This window comes from Protobothrops mucrosquamatus, unplaced genomic scaffold (genome assembly GCF_001527695.2).
Source record: "Protobothrops mucrosquamatus isolate PMUCROS unplaced genomic scaffold, P.Mucros_1.0 scaffold1746, whole genome shotgun sequence".
In the NCBI taxonomy this organism is placed as follows: Eukaryota; Metazoa; Chordata; class Lepidosauria; order Squamata; family Viperidae; genus Protobothrops; species Protobothrops mucrosquamatus.
Genome location: NW_015387888.1, coordinates 290,741 through 307,879, shown reverse-complemented (window position 1 = coordinate 307,879; position 17,139 = coordinate 290,741). Strand labels below are relative to the sequence as shown.

The following is a 17,139-nucleotide window of genomic DNA, read 5'->3' as shown; positions in this document are numbered from 1 at the left end:
AAACAAAATGAGTTTCCAAAGTTTGATAGTACTGGGAACTGCAGGCTGCACACAGCCAAACAGATAGTATATTTTCCGTCTCTGCTATAGCAACTTGCAAAGTCTTAATGGACAATAAAGGGGTTTTTAGATTATCCTTTTTTTCAGGCTGAAAGTGACAACTTGATGCTTTTCAATAGAAAATTATCAATTAGAAACTTCAAATGTTGAAGATGATCCATTAAATGCCTGGACTGAACCAAATAATTTTTTACTGTGCCCAAAATATTGTATTCTGTATTTTCCTAATTCAGTGGTCCTTGGGATGTGCCATTCTATTATAGATGTACTTTGGCTCACCTTGCCTTTCTTCCAGATCAACCTGATGAGAAAAAAGTATCATGAATGAAAGTGATTGTTTGAAGATAATGCAGGCTTGACTCAGTTAAATGCAGATAAATCTCAGATTTCAATATGAAGGGTTTAGTCATATAGTCTGATTTCTCAATTTCTGAAAAAAAAATGCTGCATTTATATCCACACTGCAGTGCCACTTATTTAACAAAATAAACTCAATAAAAAACCTAGCAAAATGTCTCTCAAAATTCAATGCCTTGAAGACACAATACATTCTGTGGACTAGAAAACACCTCCACTTTCATTAGTGGAATACTGAACTGAATACAGACAATTTCTAGAAATTCTTCCCTTTCCAAATTCAGATCTCCATAGAATGAAAGAAGAAGATGCTACCAAATTCTGTGGGACAGAAAAGGAGGTTTCTCATAAAATTTCTATAGTGAGGTGAACTTGTCTATGGTTTTGCCAAGTACTAATCCAACACCTTCTGTATTAGAACACAGTGATATGGTGATGATGAAAGTCAAGAACAAAGTCAGAGAAACCACATGTTAATGTAGCATTAAAGGTAAAAACATACTGGATTATATTAGGAGAAGGACAGGCAAAGACAAGAGGTGGAGTCAAGAGTGGAATCAGCCTAGATCAGGGGTCTTCAAACTTGCCTGGCTGAGGAATTCTGGAAGTTGAAGTCCACAAGTCATAAAAGGGCCAAGTTTGAAGAACCTTGGCTTAGAGTTTCCACAAATGGTCTAAGTCCAAATCCTCTTGAATTCCATTAACTCTTACCTACCGCCAATTTAATGCTGACCATTAGTTGACTAAATTTTTGTGTATAGACATGAACAATAAATGATCTTAACTGGAAGTAGTCTTCTACACATTCATGCCTTACATTATAGCCTATGGTTATAGGAATTCATTCATTGTGGGGAAAGGAGGAACACTACCTGCCTTGTACTTTTATTTATTTTTAATTCTTTTTTTTTTACCTGCCTTTTACTTTCAAAGCCAATCTTTTCAGGGAAAGAGTGTTAAAAAAAACTTTGGAAAAACAACAACCTTGGAAATTATCTTTCATTTATGGCCAAAGCCTTTAATGACCTAATATGCATGATTACATCATATAAATGTAATGAATGATTACATCATATATCAATGACTAAATGGTTGGATTATTATATTTACACAACTCAACCTCTCAACTTCAAAGCTCACAGATGAACTGAAATAGCCTCCTTATTACAGTACATTATATTTTTTATCTATGTAAGGTTTATCTGTGTACATTTTGTTTCTCCTCTCCACTACAATTAACACTAGCGCATGTCCATAGAGCCTGTGGATGGATGCATGCCATGTCTTTTGCCAGATCCTATGCTTGTACTGATTCAACTTGTGCTTAGAAAAGTGTTGAAATCATTCCTCCCAAGCTCTATCCTCTCATAATTGTCTACTTTCAAGTATTATTTCACCAGAAAAAAGAACCTCCCAGAGGTGCCACACAATAAAATTAACCTTTACACCTCTTTCCATGCAGGTCCTGGTCCTGATTTTGACCTCCCTGTACCGTTTCGATATTTGAAAAAGACCTAAGTGACATCAGATGATCCTGTGCATCTGTTTTTGAAAAATGTAGCACAATTTGAATATCTGCTGAAATATATAAAGTCTTGTTAGGATTGCTTACCGAGTGTCCCATGAGGCATCATCATGCAGCACTTGCCAGCCTTTAGAAATGGTATCATATTTCTCCACCGTAAGGAAAGTAAAATTGGACTGGAAGAAATAATCAGTGATAGAGATATGAAATATCCAAACATAAAATAGCTCCTCAGCAACTATAATAAGATTAGAGGGCCTCCTTAGATTATCTAGGGGGGGAAGGGAGAAATAAATAGAAATTGCATTTCAGAATTATTTGGTCAAATGCAGGAAATCTAAGGACTCGCTCAATTTTTCTGAGTAATCTTTCCATTTGTTTCATATCTCACCATATACTCTGTAGAACTCCTTGGATTTGCTCCTACAAAATGCACTTCAGCAATCTGCCCCTGGGTGAAAGAGATGGAATGAGTTTTGAGAAAACGAACTGTAAATCACATACATGGTACAAATTAATCAATTCTGCTATGGCACAAGTCTGTTGAACTTCAGAGTTTTTCCTGTGCTCAAAATGAGCAGCTTTTCTGGTGGCCATTCAACTCTTAAAATACAAATGGATAAGGAGATGTGTATATATCTGGGCAGGTACATATCCTACTAAGCATTTCTTTAAAGAGTGGAAATAGTGCTTGAAACCTTCTAGTATGACTGCAGGCATTTACAACAGCATTCAACATGGAAGATAATCCCCCTTTCCTGAAATGTCAATGAAAGTGTTCTGTTCTGTGCATTGGTAAGGCATTGAGACGAGGCAGGTGTAACAACAGTTGCTTCTTTATTCAAGCTTCAACAGAACCAACACAAAATGGCGTGGATCCCTTTTATACCCTTTTGCAGGGAACAGCGTCAGCCAATAAATGCAATGTATTTTCCCACTTTGTGCGTGCGCAATAGGCTGGAGACAGCCTGTCTGGCCCGGGCAGCCACGTGGTCTGCCCGGGTCTCTCTGCAGCTTCCTGCACCTGCTCTGTCAATCACAGGCCCAGGACATAACACCCCTCCCCTCTTAGTTAAAAATACATACACTACTATTTTTAACTACTACAAGGTTACCCTTTTTAGCATGTTCTTATTTCTAGGGAACCCTTAGGTCTGCCAGCTTACTGATAGGAACCTTACATAATCTTGTAAGAACTTTGGAGAGCCTCTGACCCGCTCCGAGTGTCTCGGAGCTGCTGCAAGTGCCCAGTCTGCAAGCTCGCCTGCCAGGCTCAGCAGACTGGGACTTTGAGGCCCAATTGATACAGGTGAACCCGCATCTTGCTGACTGGCCTGGTCCAGTAAGCCCAACCCTTTGTCCATTTGACTTCGGCTGGCTCTTTCCGGAAGCCCAGACAAGAGTTTCTTGTGGGGTGGAATTCCCCAGGTCAGTGAGAGACCCCTGTTGGGAGCATTGTCCCGTAGGCACAAGGCCAGCAGTAGGAGTGGCATGAAAAGCCGGTTGCGTGCAGTGTCCCATGGACCCCAGAGTCAGGAGCTGCCTTGTTGGCAAAACCCCTAGTCGGAGAGTACAACCTCCTGTTTTCGCAGAGAGACTGAGATCCACAATCGTGATCGTGGTCCTCTCCCCCCCCCAAGAGCAGAGTCAGGAGCGGAAGGGTGACTAGGTAGCCTCCATCGCAGCTGGTCAATGTGCTGACGCAGCATGCGACCATCTTCCAAGGCCACTTCGTATGACAGTGGCCCAGTGACCTTGCAGACCACTCCTGTCACCCAGAGATGTCCAGGTCCATAGTTCCTTGCTTGATAAGGATCGCCTACCTGTAATCTCCTCGGTGCCTGCGCTGTGACACCTGTGAAGCCACCCGGTTTGGGTGCAACCTGTCCAGTTTGGTAATGAGACGGCGACCCCAGCGGAGTTCAGTTGGGCTTTTGCCTGTAGCTGTGCAAGGTGTGGTGTGGTGGCAAAGGAGAAAACCAGCTAACCTGTGGTGCCAGCTCCCGCGAGTGAGCCTCTTCAAGGCGTCTTTGGTCCTGCGCACCATGCACTCAGCTTGGCCGTTGGAAGCCGGATGAAAGGGTGCCGAAGTAGCATAACGAATCATGTTGGTTTACAGGAAGGCCTGGAACTCCGAAGAGGTAAATTGAGGCCCGTTGTCGGAGACATGGACATCTGGCAGCCCATGAGAGGTGAAGATCCCTCTCAGCACCTGGATGGTCCTGGCAGTAGTCGTGGTGGACACTGGAATGACCTCTTGCCATTTAGAGTGACTGTCCACAACAATGAGGAAGAATTGCTCCTGAAAGGGGCCAGCGTAGTCGATATGAACCCTCGACCAAGGAGCATGTGTGTCCTCCCACCTGTGTATAGGAGCCTATGGCATTTCAGGCCTGGACTGTTGGCAAACGTGGCACCCCTGGACCTGGGTCTCAATCTCCTTATCAAGCCCAGGCCACCAGAGATAGCTGCACACAAGTGCCTTCATCCGGACTATTCCCAGATGTCCTTCATGCAGAGACTGCAGGACTCTAGTCCTCAATGAGGTTGGGATCACTACCCTGCTACCCCACAAAACACAGCCTTTAAAGGTGGATAGCTCATGCTTCCTTTTCCAGAAACTCTGGAAAGTGGTGCCAGGACACATGTCAGGCCATCCTGACAGCACCCAGTTCAACACGCGTGTTAGTGTGTGATCAGTGGCTGTTTCTGCAGCCACATCCCCTGCATTGAGGGGAGACTCAGGCAAATCCTGGATAGCCAGGATGTGGTTAGTTGGAGCAGGATCTGATTCTACAAGCTGTAGAGGCAACCTACTAAGGCCATCTGCATGGCCCATTTCTTTGCCTGATTTGTGAACCAGGGAGTAGTCATACACAGAAAGGAAAATTGACCACCTCAACATTCTAGGAGAAATTATGTGTGTGGTTTGCTTGTTCATTGTGAACAACCCCAGCAGTGGCTTGTGGTCTGTAAAGACCGTGAAATGGCGACCATACAAAAAGTCATGGAACTTTTTTATGCCAGCCACTATGGCCAAGCCTTCTCTGTCTATCTGTGTGTAATTACACTCAGCAGAAGACAGAGTCCTTGAATAGTAGGCTACAGGAACTTGTGTTCCATCAGCCTTGAGGTGACTTAAGACAGCCCTGATCCCATAAGGGGATGCATAGCAGGCTATACACACCGGCAGCTGCTCATTGAAATGAGCGAGAACAGCATTTAAAGACAACAATGCCTTGACCTCAGCAAAACTCCTTTCATGGACTTGTGTTCACTTCCATAGAGCCTGTTTGTCCAAGAGCCGGTCTAACAGCTCTGCCACTGCAGCCTTGTGAGGGAGGAAGGAATGGTAAAAATTTAGAAGCCCAAGGAAGGTTTGAAGCTCGCTCTTCGACTTGGGACTTGGGGCCTGCTGAATCATTTTGAGCTTAGATTCAGCAGGATGGATGCCTTCAGCATCTATGCGAAACCACAGGAATTCAGTGGAAGTTACTCCAATTTTGCATTTTTCCTGCTTAAGCTTCAGCCCCACTTCACGGAAACGCAGCAAAACGGACCAAAGCCTTTCAGCCAGGTTTTAGAGTGATTCCCCTGCGATGAGGACATCATCGAAATATTGGCAAACTCCCTGAATGTTACGGAGCGTTTGCTCCATCACACTTTGGAAAATGCCAGGGGCTACGTTAACCCTGAACTGCAGTCTTCTGACTTTGAAAGCTCCCCGGTGCATTACGATCGTCTGGGCCTCTGCCGTTGCATCATCAACCAGTAGCTGTTGATAGGCCTGAGCCAAATCGAGTTTGGCGAAAACTCGGCCTCCTTTAAGTGAGGCCAAAATGTGGCTCACCACAGGCACCGGATAAGAGTGCTACTGTAATGTTTTGTTTAGCGTGCATTTATAGTCAGCACAAATGCGGACTTCCCTGTTGGCCTTGAGTGGAGTGACTATGGGTGTTTCCCATGGACTGCTATCCACAGGTTCCAAAATACCTTGCTGTAGCAGTTTATCCAGCTCCTTCATTAATCTTTTTCTTAAGCGCAAAAGGCACCCAATGAGGCTTAATCCTAATCGGTGCAATGGAGGGATCTAACCACAAAGCAATGGGAGGCCCCTTGTACGACCCTAGCTCTGGGCTGAACACATCAGCAAACTCCTTGCAAACTTCCACAAGGCCTGCTGTTTGCAAGCTGTGTAGCCCAGTCACTTGAATCCCAAGTGCCTCGAACCAATCGAGTCCGATTAGACTAGTGCAGTCACCCTCAACCACAACAATGTCCAGAAACCCTTTGAATTGCCTATGCGGCACTCTGAGCATGGCCTCCCCTTTCACACTGACTCAGGAATTCTGGAAGTCTGTTAAGATAAGATTCGACGGCCTGAGTTTAACTCTCTGGCCGCTTCTACAGCAGATCTGCTTGAGAGTGTTCTGGGAAATGATTGACAGAGCTGAACCCGTGTCCAGCTCCATTGTTAAGGGGACCTCCTGCAATTTGACATCGATATGCAGCTTTTTCTTCAATGGCCGGTGGGCCTGTTCTCAAAATGCTCCTGCGGGACATGCAGAAACCCACCCTATTCTGGTTGGGGACCCTGATACCTTTCTGAGGCAATTCTTCCAATGGACGGTCTTTCTTGCGACCCAAACAGACAGCGGCTATGTGGCCTTGCTGGCTACATGCCCGGCAAGTAGCAGAGCGATAACGGCAGTCGGAGCGCTTGTGGCGTCCTCCACATCCAAAACACCGAGGGTATAGAACTGCCTTGTTAGACCCCTTGTCAGCTCGCTCTTGGGGCCTTCTCTCTGCTGGCTGCTGCAGATGGTCGACCTCATTTTCGGAATCCAGTTCGGATACCGCTCGAGTAACCTCTTGATGGATTGAGCCTGAACTTGTAGGGTTCTTGGAAAGCCGCAAGGCCTTAACAGCTCCTCCTGCTGCTTCGTCGGCCATGATCTCCCTTAGCGTATCCTGGAAGGAAACGTCTTCCCTTGCAAAGATCTTTTGCTGCAGCTCTCGGCTCCTCAAGCCACAAACTAGCCAATAATGCAGCCGTTCTTCTAAGTCTTTGAACTCACCGGGCCTTGCAGCTTGCTGCAGAGCGGCAATAAAGTCCGCAGCAGACTCTCCTGGACGTTGGTCCCACTGCTCAAATGCATGATGCCATGCAATCACCGATAGCTTCGGTTCAAAATGTTCCTTTAACATTTTCTTAAGCTCAGTATAAGCGATGGATTCCAGAGGTGCTGGGACAACCAGATTTTCAGCAATATCAAATGTCTTTTGCCCACAGACAGAAAGTAACATTGCGGCTTTGAGCCCGTCCTCCCAAACTTGGTTTACCCGAAAGTAGTTTTCTACTCTGGCAATGTATGAATTCCAACGTTCAGGGTGCGCTGTATCAAATTCGGATAAATGCCCTATCTTAGCCATCATTCCTCCTTGGCGGCCTCATCAATGCCTCGTGCTGCTCAGGCTTGCGAAGGGGTTCCAGGGCGAATCTTGCCGATCTCCCCGCCAGCGTTTTCGTACTGGCAGGTAGAGTCGCACAAGTCGGAATGCCAAACTTCCAAGCACTTCGGCCTCCTGTGGTGAGTCAGCCTAGTATTCTTTTGTTGTTGTTTCCTTGCAGCACGATCCCACCTTCGTCGCCAATGTTCTGTTCTGTGCGTTGGTAAGGCATTGAGATGAGGCAGGTGTAACAACAGTTGCTTCTTTATTCAAGCTTCAACAGAACCAACACAAAAGGCGCGGATCCCTTTTATACCCTTTTGCAGGAAACAGCGTCAGCCAATAAATGCAACATATTTTCCCGCTTTGCGCATGCGCAATAGGCTGGAGACAGCCTGTCTGGCCCGGGCAGCCATGTGGTCTGCCCGGGTCTCTCTGCAGCTTCCTGCACCTGCTCTGTCAATCACAGGCCCAGGATATAACAGAAAGGATACAAATGGAGCACAAACGAAGTTGTCTGTGTATTGACTCAGTGGCTAGAGGCTGTCCAGGAGTACCCCCGGAGCAGCAGCTGTGAGTTCAGAAGGAACCCCAAATTATTCACTAGTCTTAAATGGAGAAATGCAACACTCCATCATTAGAATTGAGTGTTTCTCCGCAACAAGCTAAATAGCCTCCAGAGTCTAGGTTAATACACTGATAGCTTCACCTATGCAGCCTGGCTTGAGATGTACAATTAGGGATCACCAGCATATTGAGTGAGGGACAGGTATCTACCCCAGAAAAGGAGAAAGATACAAGACTTGTACTGGAAGATCCCTCCCTAATTCTATAATTATAAATTACTCTCAAATATTGCTGTCCAGGTAAGGTGATTGAGGAAGTTATGTCCTCACATTCCAGATGCATTTGGATGAAGCTGATTTAATGAACCCATTTCAATTAGACCCTCGTCTAGAATATGGTACTGAGACTGTATTGGTCACCTCTATGAATGACCTATACTAGAAATTACACCAAATGGAGAAGGAGTTCAGTCCTACCAATTGTCCTGAATATTGCAAGATAGATGGCAAATAAATTTGATAAATAAATAAATCAGTAGCATTTGATACCATCAGCTATGGAATCTTTTTGGTCCATCTGATGTGTTTGAAAGATGCAGATTTCCAGTGTATTTGATCCTTCTTCTTGGGATGTGTTTAGAAAGTGTTTTTTCCCCCTAAGCTTTTAATTGGCAATTGGGGTCCTCATATATTTTATCAGTTTGTATAGTTGACCATCTCAACAAATGACTCTGGGTGGCAAACAATATTAAATGCAAAACTATAGTAAAGAAACTAAAATGCAAAGCAGTCGAGGAAGATATCAGAATCAACAATTACTAATACAGGCAGGAGATGGCCCCCTCTGGAGCCCCAGGTCCAGAACCTGGCCTCTAAGGCCTTACAAAAGACCAGAAGAATTGGCACCTTCTTTTTGGGTGGGTGCTAGAGCAGAAAATGCACGATCCTTATTTTCATTTTACTGTTGTGTTTGTATTTTGCACTTTATTTTGTCATTGTGCCTCGAATATTTTTTATCAGAAAAAATTGGTATAAATTGCATAATAAATTAAACAGACTAGGTTGAGAGAGAGATCTGATCTAAAGGCACTCTGTGAGCTTCCATATTTGAGGTTTCCTAATCCTGATCCTAATCTAATGTCTTCATTGCTGCACCATTGGGAATTCTTGGAACATTGCGCTACTGTTACTGTATGTAATGAGCTTAGTATATTGCCAATCAAAATTATATGATTAAACAAGGTTTAAAAGTACAGCCAAATAAAATGGTTGGGGGTGGAGAGGAAGAAGTACACATACCATTTTGTATGTTGGTTGAACATCTTGTAGAACATCACCATAAGTCTGACCAAGTGGTTTTGCATCAATAATAGGTGGCAAAAAATTCAGGTTTGTTATGTTTAAGATGGGTGGCTCTGGAATATTTGGTAAATCTTGAGTGGTATTCTGAAACAAATGTAATTCAGTTTGGAATGAAAGGTGCTTTAATCTTAACCAGGAAATAAAGCAAAGGAAAAAAGGAGAGGAATTACATAATAAAAAATATTCTGCTGCATGGAGTTGAGAGATCCTGCTCAGTATTTCTGTATCCTCTTCCAAATCTTCAGTTCTATTTTTCTTTTCTTTTCGTTTCCCCTTGTTTTCATTTATAGGCTCCTTGAAATGGGTCTACAGCAGCCAACTCACCACGGTCAACTCACAACAACCAATTCACCACAGTCAGCTTACCATGGCCAATTCACCACGGGACAACTTGTGGTGGGACAAGAGTTACACTAATAATATACTAGGAATAATAGAATACAATCATTAAAGGAAGGATGCCAAAGGAGGCAGTGGTGGGATTCAAATATGTGAACAACCGGTTCTCTATGTGGATGCCGCTTCCGGAAGTACATTCTGGGCCTGGGCAACAAAAAATTAGCTACCGGTTCTGCCAAAGTGGTGCAAACTGGCTGAATCCCACCACTGAAAGGAGGGACAAAATGAAATGTGAGTGATAAAAATTAAAATAATGTTTTAATTATTTAAAAAATTAAATTGAATTGTTGAATTGTCCTGCAGTGAGTTGTCCCGTGGTGAATTGGTCGTGGCGAGTTGTCCCATATACAGGTCTAGTTTTAAACTTCCATAGTAAACTATAGAAGCAATAGCATTTACACTTTGTTGCTTGCTTACTCTTGGAATATACTTGATAAAAATAATAATTCTCTTGAACAATTTTTACAAGGATGGTAGGTAATAGTCAGCATTGATTAACAGCACACTTATGGGCAATAGGAGGTGCTGAGATGAAGAACAAAATAGCTTGTTTGGCATTTATATTGATGGAACATCTCCACATTAGAATGCAGCCCTTTTGAAACCTTCTATCATATGTACACCTCTTCAGATTGCACCCTATTTCCACTTATAACTAAGAATCAGAGATCTTAGTTCATTAACACTGCATAGTTGCAATTTGTTATTACCGTAGCAAGCGCTCTGGCCAGACCTTCAAATAACTGTATATAAGCAGAAAGCGTGTGTGGTCCAAAAATGGTGGACCCTCCTTCATATCGTTGAACCTACAAAGTGAAACATGAAGATCTATGAATTCATGACTGCTTCATAGTCCTAACAAAAAACTAAATTTTCTACAAACTGTAGCCATAAATCATTAATGCTACTATTTTTGTCCTAAGAATATTATCAGTTAATTACCTGATATTCTTCATAAGTAGATATATAGTGGGTGTAAATGCTGCACAATCCTGAAATTATAATATCCATTCCTGCTTTTCCTTGAATTTCAAATTCCTATGAAACAGAAGAGAAAGAAAGAAAGAAAGAAAGAAAGAAAGAAAGAAAGAAAGAAAGAAAGAAAGAAAAGAAAAGAAAAGAAAAGAAATTCTAAATTGAAAGCATAGAGCATTTAATCACGTGTTCAAGTTTTATTACCATGGCTAGCAATTTAGAAAAAAAGGAAAATATGATAAATGTCAAAGATGCAGCCCTAAAATAATTAGAACAGACTATTTTTATTATGGTCATTGATCACAATAGCAAACAGAAACATGTTAAAATTTAATAGGAAAGCTGCTGGCAAATAAAACAGTCATGTATTAGAGCCTGGAAGAAAGAAATATTTTCCTTTCTGTTTAAATGAAAACTTGTAGATACTAAGCAAAGATACCAATATGTAAGGAACTCGTATTGAAAAGAATCAGATATCCTAAGCTTTGCCCCATACTTAAACAGCAAAGAGGCCACATATTTGCCATATTTAAATTACTCTAAAATCTCCTGTTACCCAAAGGGATCAAATATAAATATAGTCAAGGTCCAATTATAAAACTGATTTATTGAACTGACCAAACAAGTCTTCTCAAGAAGAAGACAGTTATTTCCTCTCTCCTCTAGTCCACCCTATGTATTTAGTCATATTGATCATATAAGTATGCTATATACTGTAGGTCTACTTGTAAACACTAGGGACTTAAGGCTATCACAATTGCACAAAAGGTTGTGAGGGCTTCTGAGCACTGATTAAAGAACAGTGCAGTCGAGTGGGGTGGGACAATTCTAGGTTTGAAATATTTTTATGTGCAGCACCCAAAATTTGCTGAGAAGGCAGCCAGAAGCAAAAGGCTTAAGGGTATCAACACCATATATGTTCTCCTCTCCATTTGATTTTCTTGAGCATAACATAATACATCCCTGAATTAGAAGAAATTCAAAATTCTAAGAAGATATTCTAGAGAGCTAATAAGATATAATATTTTAAGTTTCTAGAAAAAGAAGAGGAGAGTCCGGGTTCTAGGATTCTCTTAAGCATGGAAGCCAGTTAGATAACTTTAGGCAAGTTACTCCCTCTCAGCTGAATCAGCATCAAATTGTGAAAAAACCCATGTGAATTAAAGAACAAAATTCATTGCATCATGCACTACAAGAACTTCGCCAAGCACAGTGTAAAACAAGCAAATCCTGCAACCAGTTACTGTCTAACGAAAACATCTTGCAATTCAATCCCTTCATCAGTCTTTAGATTCTAATCCCTAATAAGCAGAGCTCTGAAAATAAAAGGCTACAGTGCTGTAATTTCATACACAGGTCGTGGATTTGTGATGTTTGTGATCTGAGTGGGAGATTGCTTGCAATGTGATGTGAAGTAAGCACCTGAGTGGGAAAGGAAGCGGGAGAATTACCTGAAAGAACTAGGTAAAACAGGAGATAAGAACCAAGAGTTTATTCCTAGTGTTTCCAAGAGTTTATTATTATTATAACAGCAAATAAATGTGGTCAATATTAATTTATTCCCAAAATAAACTTAAAAGAAATTATTTGCTTTCTTATCAAATGAACCATTTTTTAATCACAAAAAAGTATTGCCTCAGTTTAATTAAGTCTTGGGTATTAGACAATTATGAAGTCAAGGAGAAATTGAGGGGCCATAAAAAAGGAGAAATTAATCTAAAAATCCATCTATTCTAGAAGTTGAGAATAAATATATTTATTTATTCAATTTGTCTGGCCAGTCATAAGACAAATTAAAAACAAATTGCCACTGTGATACAAAAATTAAAATACACACAGCCGCCTTTTGAAATTCCTCAATAAACACATGAACATTTTTTTCCATGGGAGATTTTCTTCTCCAACAATTGTTGGGTTTTTTGCTTGTTTGTTTTTGCAGTGATGGTAATCCTGCTATTTAAAAAAATCACAGAGCTGCAGTTTGTTAGTAAGTTAACTATGTAATGAAGGACAAGACATTCATATATGTTCACAACATTGTAGTCCTTAACTCATTAATACAGGTAGGTCTCAACTTACAACAACCACAATTGGGGCTGGAAATTCCATTGCTAAGTGAAATGATTGTTGCCTGAGTCATGTCCAATTTTATGACATTTTTTGCTGGGTTATTATGGGAACAACCATAGTTGTTCAATGAATCACAGATGTTAAGCAAATCTAGCTTCCTCCATTGACTTTGCTTGTCAGAAGCCAGCTGAGAAAGTCCCAAATGGTGATTATGTGATCCCAGGACACTGCAGCTGTCATAAATGCATGCCAGTTATCAAGCATCCAAAATGTGATCACATGACCATGGGGATGCTGTGACAGTTGCAAGTATGCAAACCAGTTGTAAGTCATTTTTTTCAACGCCATTGTAACTTTGAATGGTTACTAAATGAATGGTCAAGGATTACCTGTATATGCAGGAATGTCATAGTCCACTGCTAAGAATTTCTCAACTTCTTCCAAAGACAAAGCCTCTTTTATCAAGTTGAATGAGTCCTTTAAAAATTGCAAGTAAATTGTTCTACCACCAATCTCTAATTCCTTTCTTATTCTAAAACTGCCAACTTACTTTTTTCACAGCTTCACGGACTCTTCGGCCAGCCATTGTCCTGGAAGACACATACACACACACACACAAAAGGAGGATCAGTTTCCATACCCTTCTAAAGGGCTGTTGATTCTCAAAGAAGGTTGTTAAATTATTCTCTTTACGAAAAACTTATAATCACTGATATTTCTGAGCAAGAGAATACCAAAACAGTTTCCTATCTGCTCTGATGCAATGGAAATCTATGGAAACTAACCAAATAGTTGAGTCATTATTAACTTGTCACATTTTTTAAAAAAAATTAGGGCTTAAACATGCTACTCAAGACTCAGTTAATTTAATGGGACTTTCACCCCCAAAAAATGGTGGATTGCATCTTAATCACCTTAAATTAGCTCAAGAATATTGTAATGTCAATAACTGACTTTATTCTTTGTTAATTTTATAGTACATAGGTAGAATATATGGGGGTTTCAGTTTCCTGAATTTCCATCTATCACACCAATTCTGACTGGTCTTGACTGTGTTTCTATATTTCCCACTCCAGAACTAGCTTTTCCTAAATAAAGCTGCTTTCTTTTTCTAAGCTAACCATAAAATACCAAGTATGCCTAGGAATGATCTTATAAAGACAGAATATAAATTCATACGTAAACTCTCCTGGAAGAGCCACGATGGCTGCAGATCCAATGGTAAACATCTGGATATCAATTATATTGGACTGCCACAGGTAAGGCTTGGTAAGCTTAAGCAATTCAAGAAGAAAGGGGAAATCTTAGATCAGCCTTTATATTACATAATGTCATCAACAATAAAACCACATTTACTCTCCTTTATCATTCAAGGGCCTTGTGAAAGATTAGAAGTGGGTGGGCAAAGTGAGCACATGGAACTCTCAGACCAACCCCTAGAATTGATTCCTTATTGTTTTCCAGCAGAAACCTTTGGAAATATGGTATGATACACAAATCCTTTGTTAGATTCAGCACACCTAGAATCCCAAATAAACCTAGAGTCCCAAATTCCTGAAACGTCAAACAATAAACTAAAATATCTCCACTATTTCACTGATGTCATGAAGTTTCTACTTTGTTGTTGTTGCTGCTGCTGTTGTTGTTGTTGTGCCTTCCATTTCCCAAATGATGATAATGATGACAGCCTTGTGCCAAAAAAATTAGACAATAGCAACAGGAAGAGATGAGTATTTTGCCAATATTCTGCTTATTCTGGAGCCAATCAAGTGGCTAATCTGATAGCATTGTTGCTGCCATTGAGGGTGGGGGTAGGGTTTTTAACAGTTTTATTATGTGTTGGATTTTTTATTTTTTTAAATATTGTAAGCTACCCAGAGTCACCTATGGGTGGCTATATAAATTTGTTAAACAAACAAACAAACAAACAAACAAACAAACAGAGTGAATGAATGAATGAATGAATGAATTCTGAACAACCCTGCTTTTGGCTTTAATATAACATTCCAACATTTTGCACTGGTTACGAAGTAGAATGCAAAACTCGCATGTTGTGAAGCATAATATTTTTTATGCTTGGCTTTGCTCTCTTCTGCATCCTCCTCAGAAGTGAATTCTGTACAGGAAGGTGATAACAGAAGACTATAAGGAACCAAATGCTTCAAAGGAGATGGCATTGCCTCTTTCCTTTTTTGTTTGTTTGTTTGTTTGTTTGTTTGTTTGCTTGCTTGCTTGCTTGCTTACACATATTTGTATAATCACCTACATTACAGGTACTGGATAACTCACATCCATAAAATAATAAATACCTGTAAAATGTCAGAACAAATAAACACTAATTAAGCAGCATTACGTCGACCAACTCAACAGCCATACACACGCACCACCCGGTAAGTGCATCCATTGCAACATATGAATCACTCTATTATATTGGCTTTCATTGGTTACTAAGCAGGCAGTTGCATTCAGCACCAGCTGCAGCTTCTGAATTTTTCCAAGGATAATCTTCAGGTAAAAGCAAATTGCAGACGTCACCTGGAAATGTCATATTTTAACCAAGAGAATAAAGGATGAGGTATATATTGCAATGGTCTAGAAAAGGTTGCACTAGTGAATCAACAAAACAAGCAGAGACTCTCCTGGCCATAACTGCCACTTGCTACTCAAAAAAGAGCTAAAGTCTAGAAAGAGGTTCAAATAATTGTGTATCCATTTATGGCAATGCCTCCATTCAAGGTTAAATATAGAACTATCTAAAAATCTATGAACTAAAAGTAGTTTCACCACTTCTCTGGCATAGGGAGCCCTGCCCGCAGCCTGGAGTTCAATCTTGACAAGGCTCAGCGCTCAAGGTCGACTTAGCTTTCCACCCTTCCAAAGTGAGTAAAATGAGGACTCAGGTTGCTGGGGGTAATTTGTTGACATTTTTAAACCACTCAGAGAATGCAGTAAACTCCCCGGACCATGGACCGATACCGGACCACGGCCTGCTAGGAACCCAGCCACACAAGTGAAAGAAGCTTCATCTGCACATAGGCAGGATCTACAGTAGGTAGCGTGTGAAACCCCGGTCCATGGAAAAAATGTCTTCCACGAAACTGGTAGCTGGTGCCAAAAAGGTTGGGGACCCACTGCTGTAAAGCACTATGGAATGGTATATAAGTCTAAGTGCTGTTGCTATTGCTATAGTCTGGAGTGGAGATATACAGCTAGATATTATCATCAATGTATTGCTGATAATCCATCTGGAACCAACTGATGATTTTTCTTCTTCCTAACACATAGACCAGTAGAGACAGTATTTCTAAATGAGTTGCTAAATTTGTGTGAGTTGTTTCACATCAAGCTCTCAAAAATTGTGATTAAAGTTCAGCAATTTTGGCAACTCCGAATACGTTTTGATACAGTACTGTACTTTTTTCTGTATATCTGTTTTATCTACCATGGATTTGTGTTCCATTCCTTTTCTCCCCATCCCTCCCCCCAACATTGGTCTTCAACAGTAAAATCAAATAAATACATTTAAAAATAGCCTAAGGATAAGATGTCCAACAATTTTCCACCAAGACTTGAAGATGAGCCTGAAGGACAAAAAGGGGATTGGCATCAGATTTCTAATCTCCTGCAATGGTTTGCTATGTGCCTCCCATAATATTTCTCTCTGGCCATCACTACATCAATCTTTTCCTACTATCCAGCCTTCAGATCATGCTACCTCCTATCCCAGCCATCTAGCTTACAGCTATTCCTGTTTAATGAGCCATGGGACATGCCTTAGGTTCTCTGACTCCCTTCCCATTCCAAGTCCCCTGATGCCCAAAATCCTCCCCTCAGAAAAGGCAAATGTTATTGCCTTTGTGACATGAAGTGTATCATCAAACCTATTAAACAGTAGGAAATATTGTGAACCTTTTATGATCTTTCCCTGAACAATATATCTGAGCAAGGGCTGCACTTCTTGCTGCTGCTGGGCAATGAATATAATCTGTGATTATATTCATTGCCCAGCTACGTCCACCTCGCCGAGGTGGGCGTAGATCCTGGAATTGGGGAGGGGGGGAGGGTCTGCCTAATAGAGGGCAATTCTATTAAGACTGTGTATGGGAGGGGTAGATATGGCGGGAGCAGAGGGCCATATCACACTAGGGGAGGGCGCACCCGCTGTTTACGAGCTGTGGCGCGCTCCAGCCCCCATGGCTCTTCTTGCAACCTAGGGGGTTTAGGATCTCAGGGCCTGGGCTTTCGGCTGATGCTGTGTAATGCCAGGTCCACGGTTAATAAAGGCCCCCTCATTTATGATTTGGTATCGGAGGGGGAGGTGGACCTGGCGGGTATTACGGAGACCTGGCTGGGCCAAGAGGGGGGGTGCCCCTC

The 17,139-nt window shown here is 41.5% G+C and overlaps 1 protein-coding gene across 1 annotated transcript in view; it reads right to left on the bottom strand.

Moving 5' to 3' along the window:
- Positions 1-186: 186 nt before the first annotated feature.
- Positions 187-17,139, bottom strand: part of ASAH2 (N-acylsphingosine amidohydrolase 2) — a 53,170-nt gene continuing 36,217 nt past the window's right edge. The window contains exons 13-20 of the mRNA XM_015823024.1: positions 13,945-14,039; positions 13,316-13,355; positions 10,663-10,758; positions 10,431-10,526; positions 9,259-9,405; positions 2,334-2,393; positions 2,030-2,118; positions 187-361 (exon numbers count right to left, since the gene is read on the bottom strand). Coding sequence (XP_015678510.1) covers positions 187-361; positions 2,030-2,118; positions 2,334-2,393; positions 9,259-9,405; positions 10,431-10,526; positions 10,663-10,758; positions 13,316-13,355; positions 13,945-14,039 — 798 coding nt within the window. The remainder of the gene's footprint in view (positions 362-2,029; positions 2,119-2,333; positions 2,394-9,258; positions 9,406-10,430; positions 10,527-10,662; positions 10,759-13,315; positions 13,356-13,944; positions 14,040-17,139) is intronic.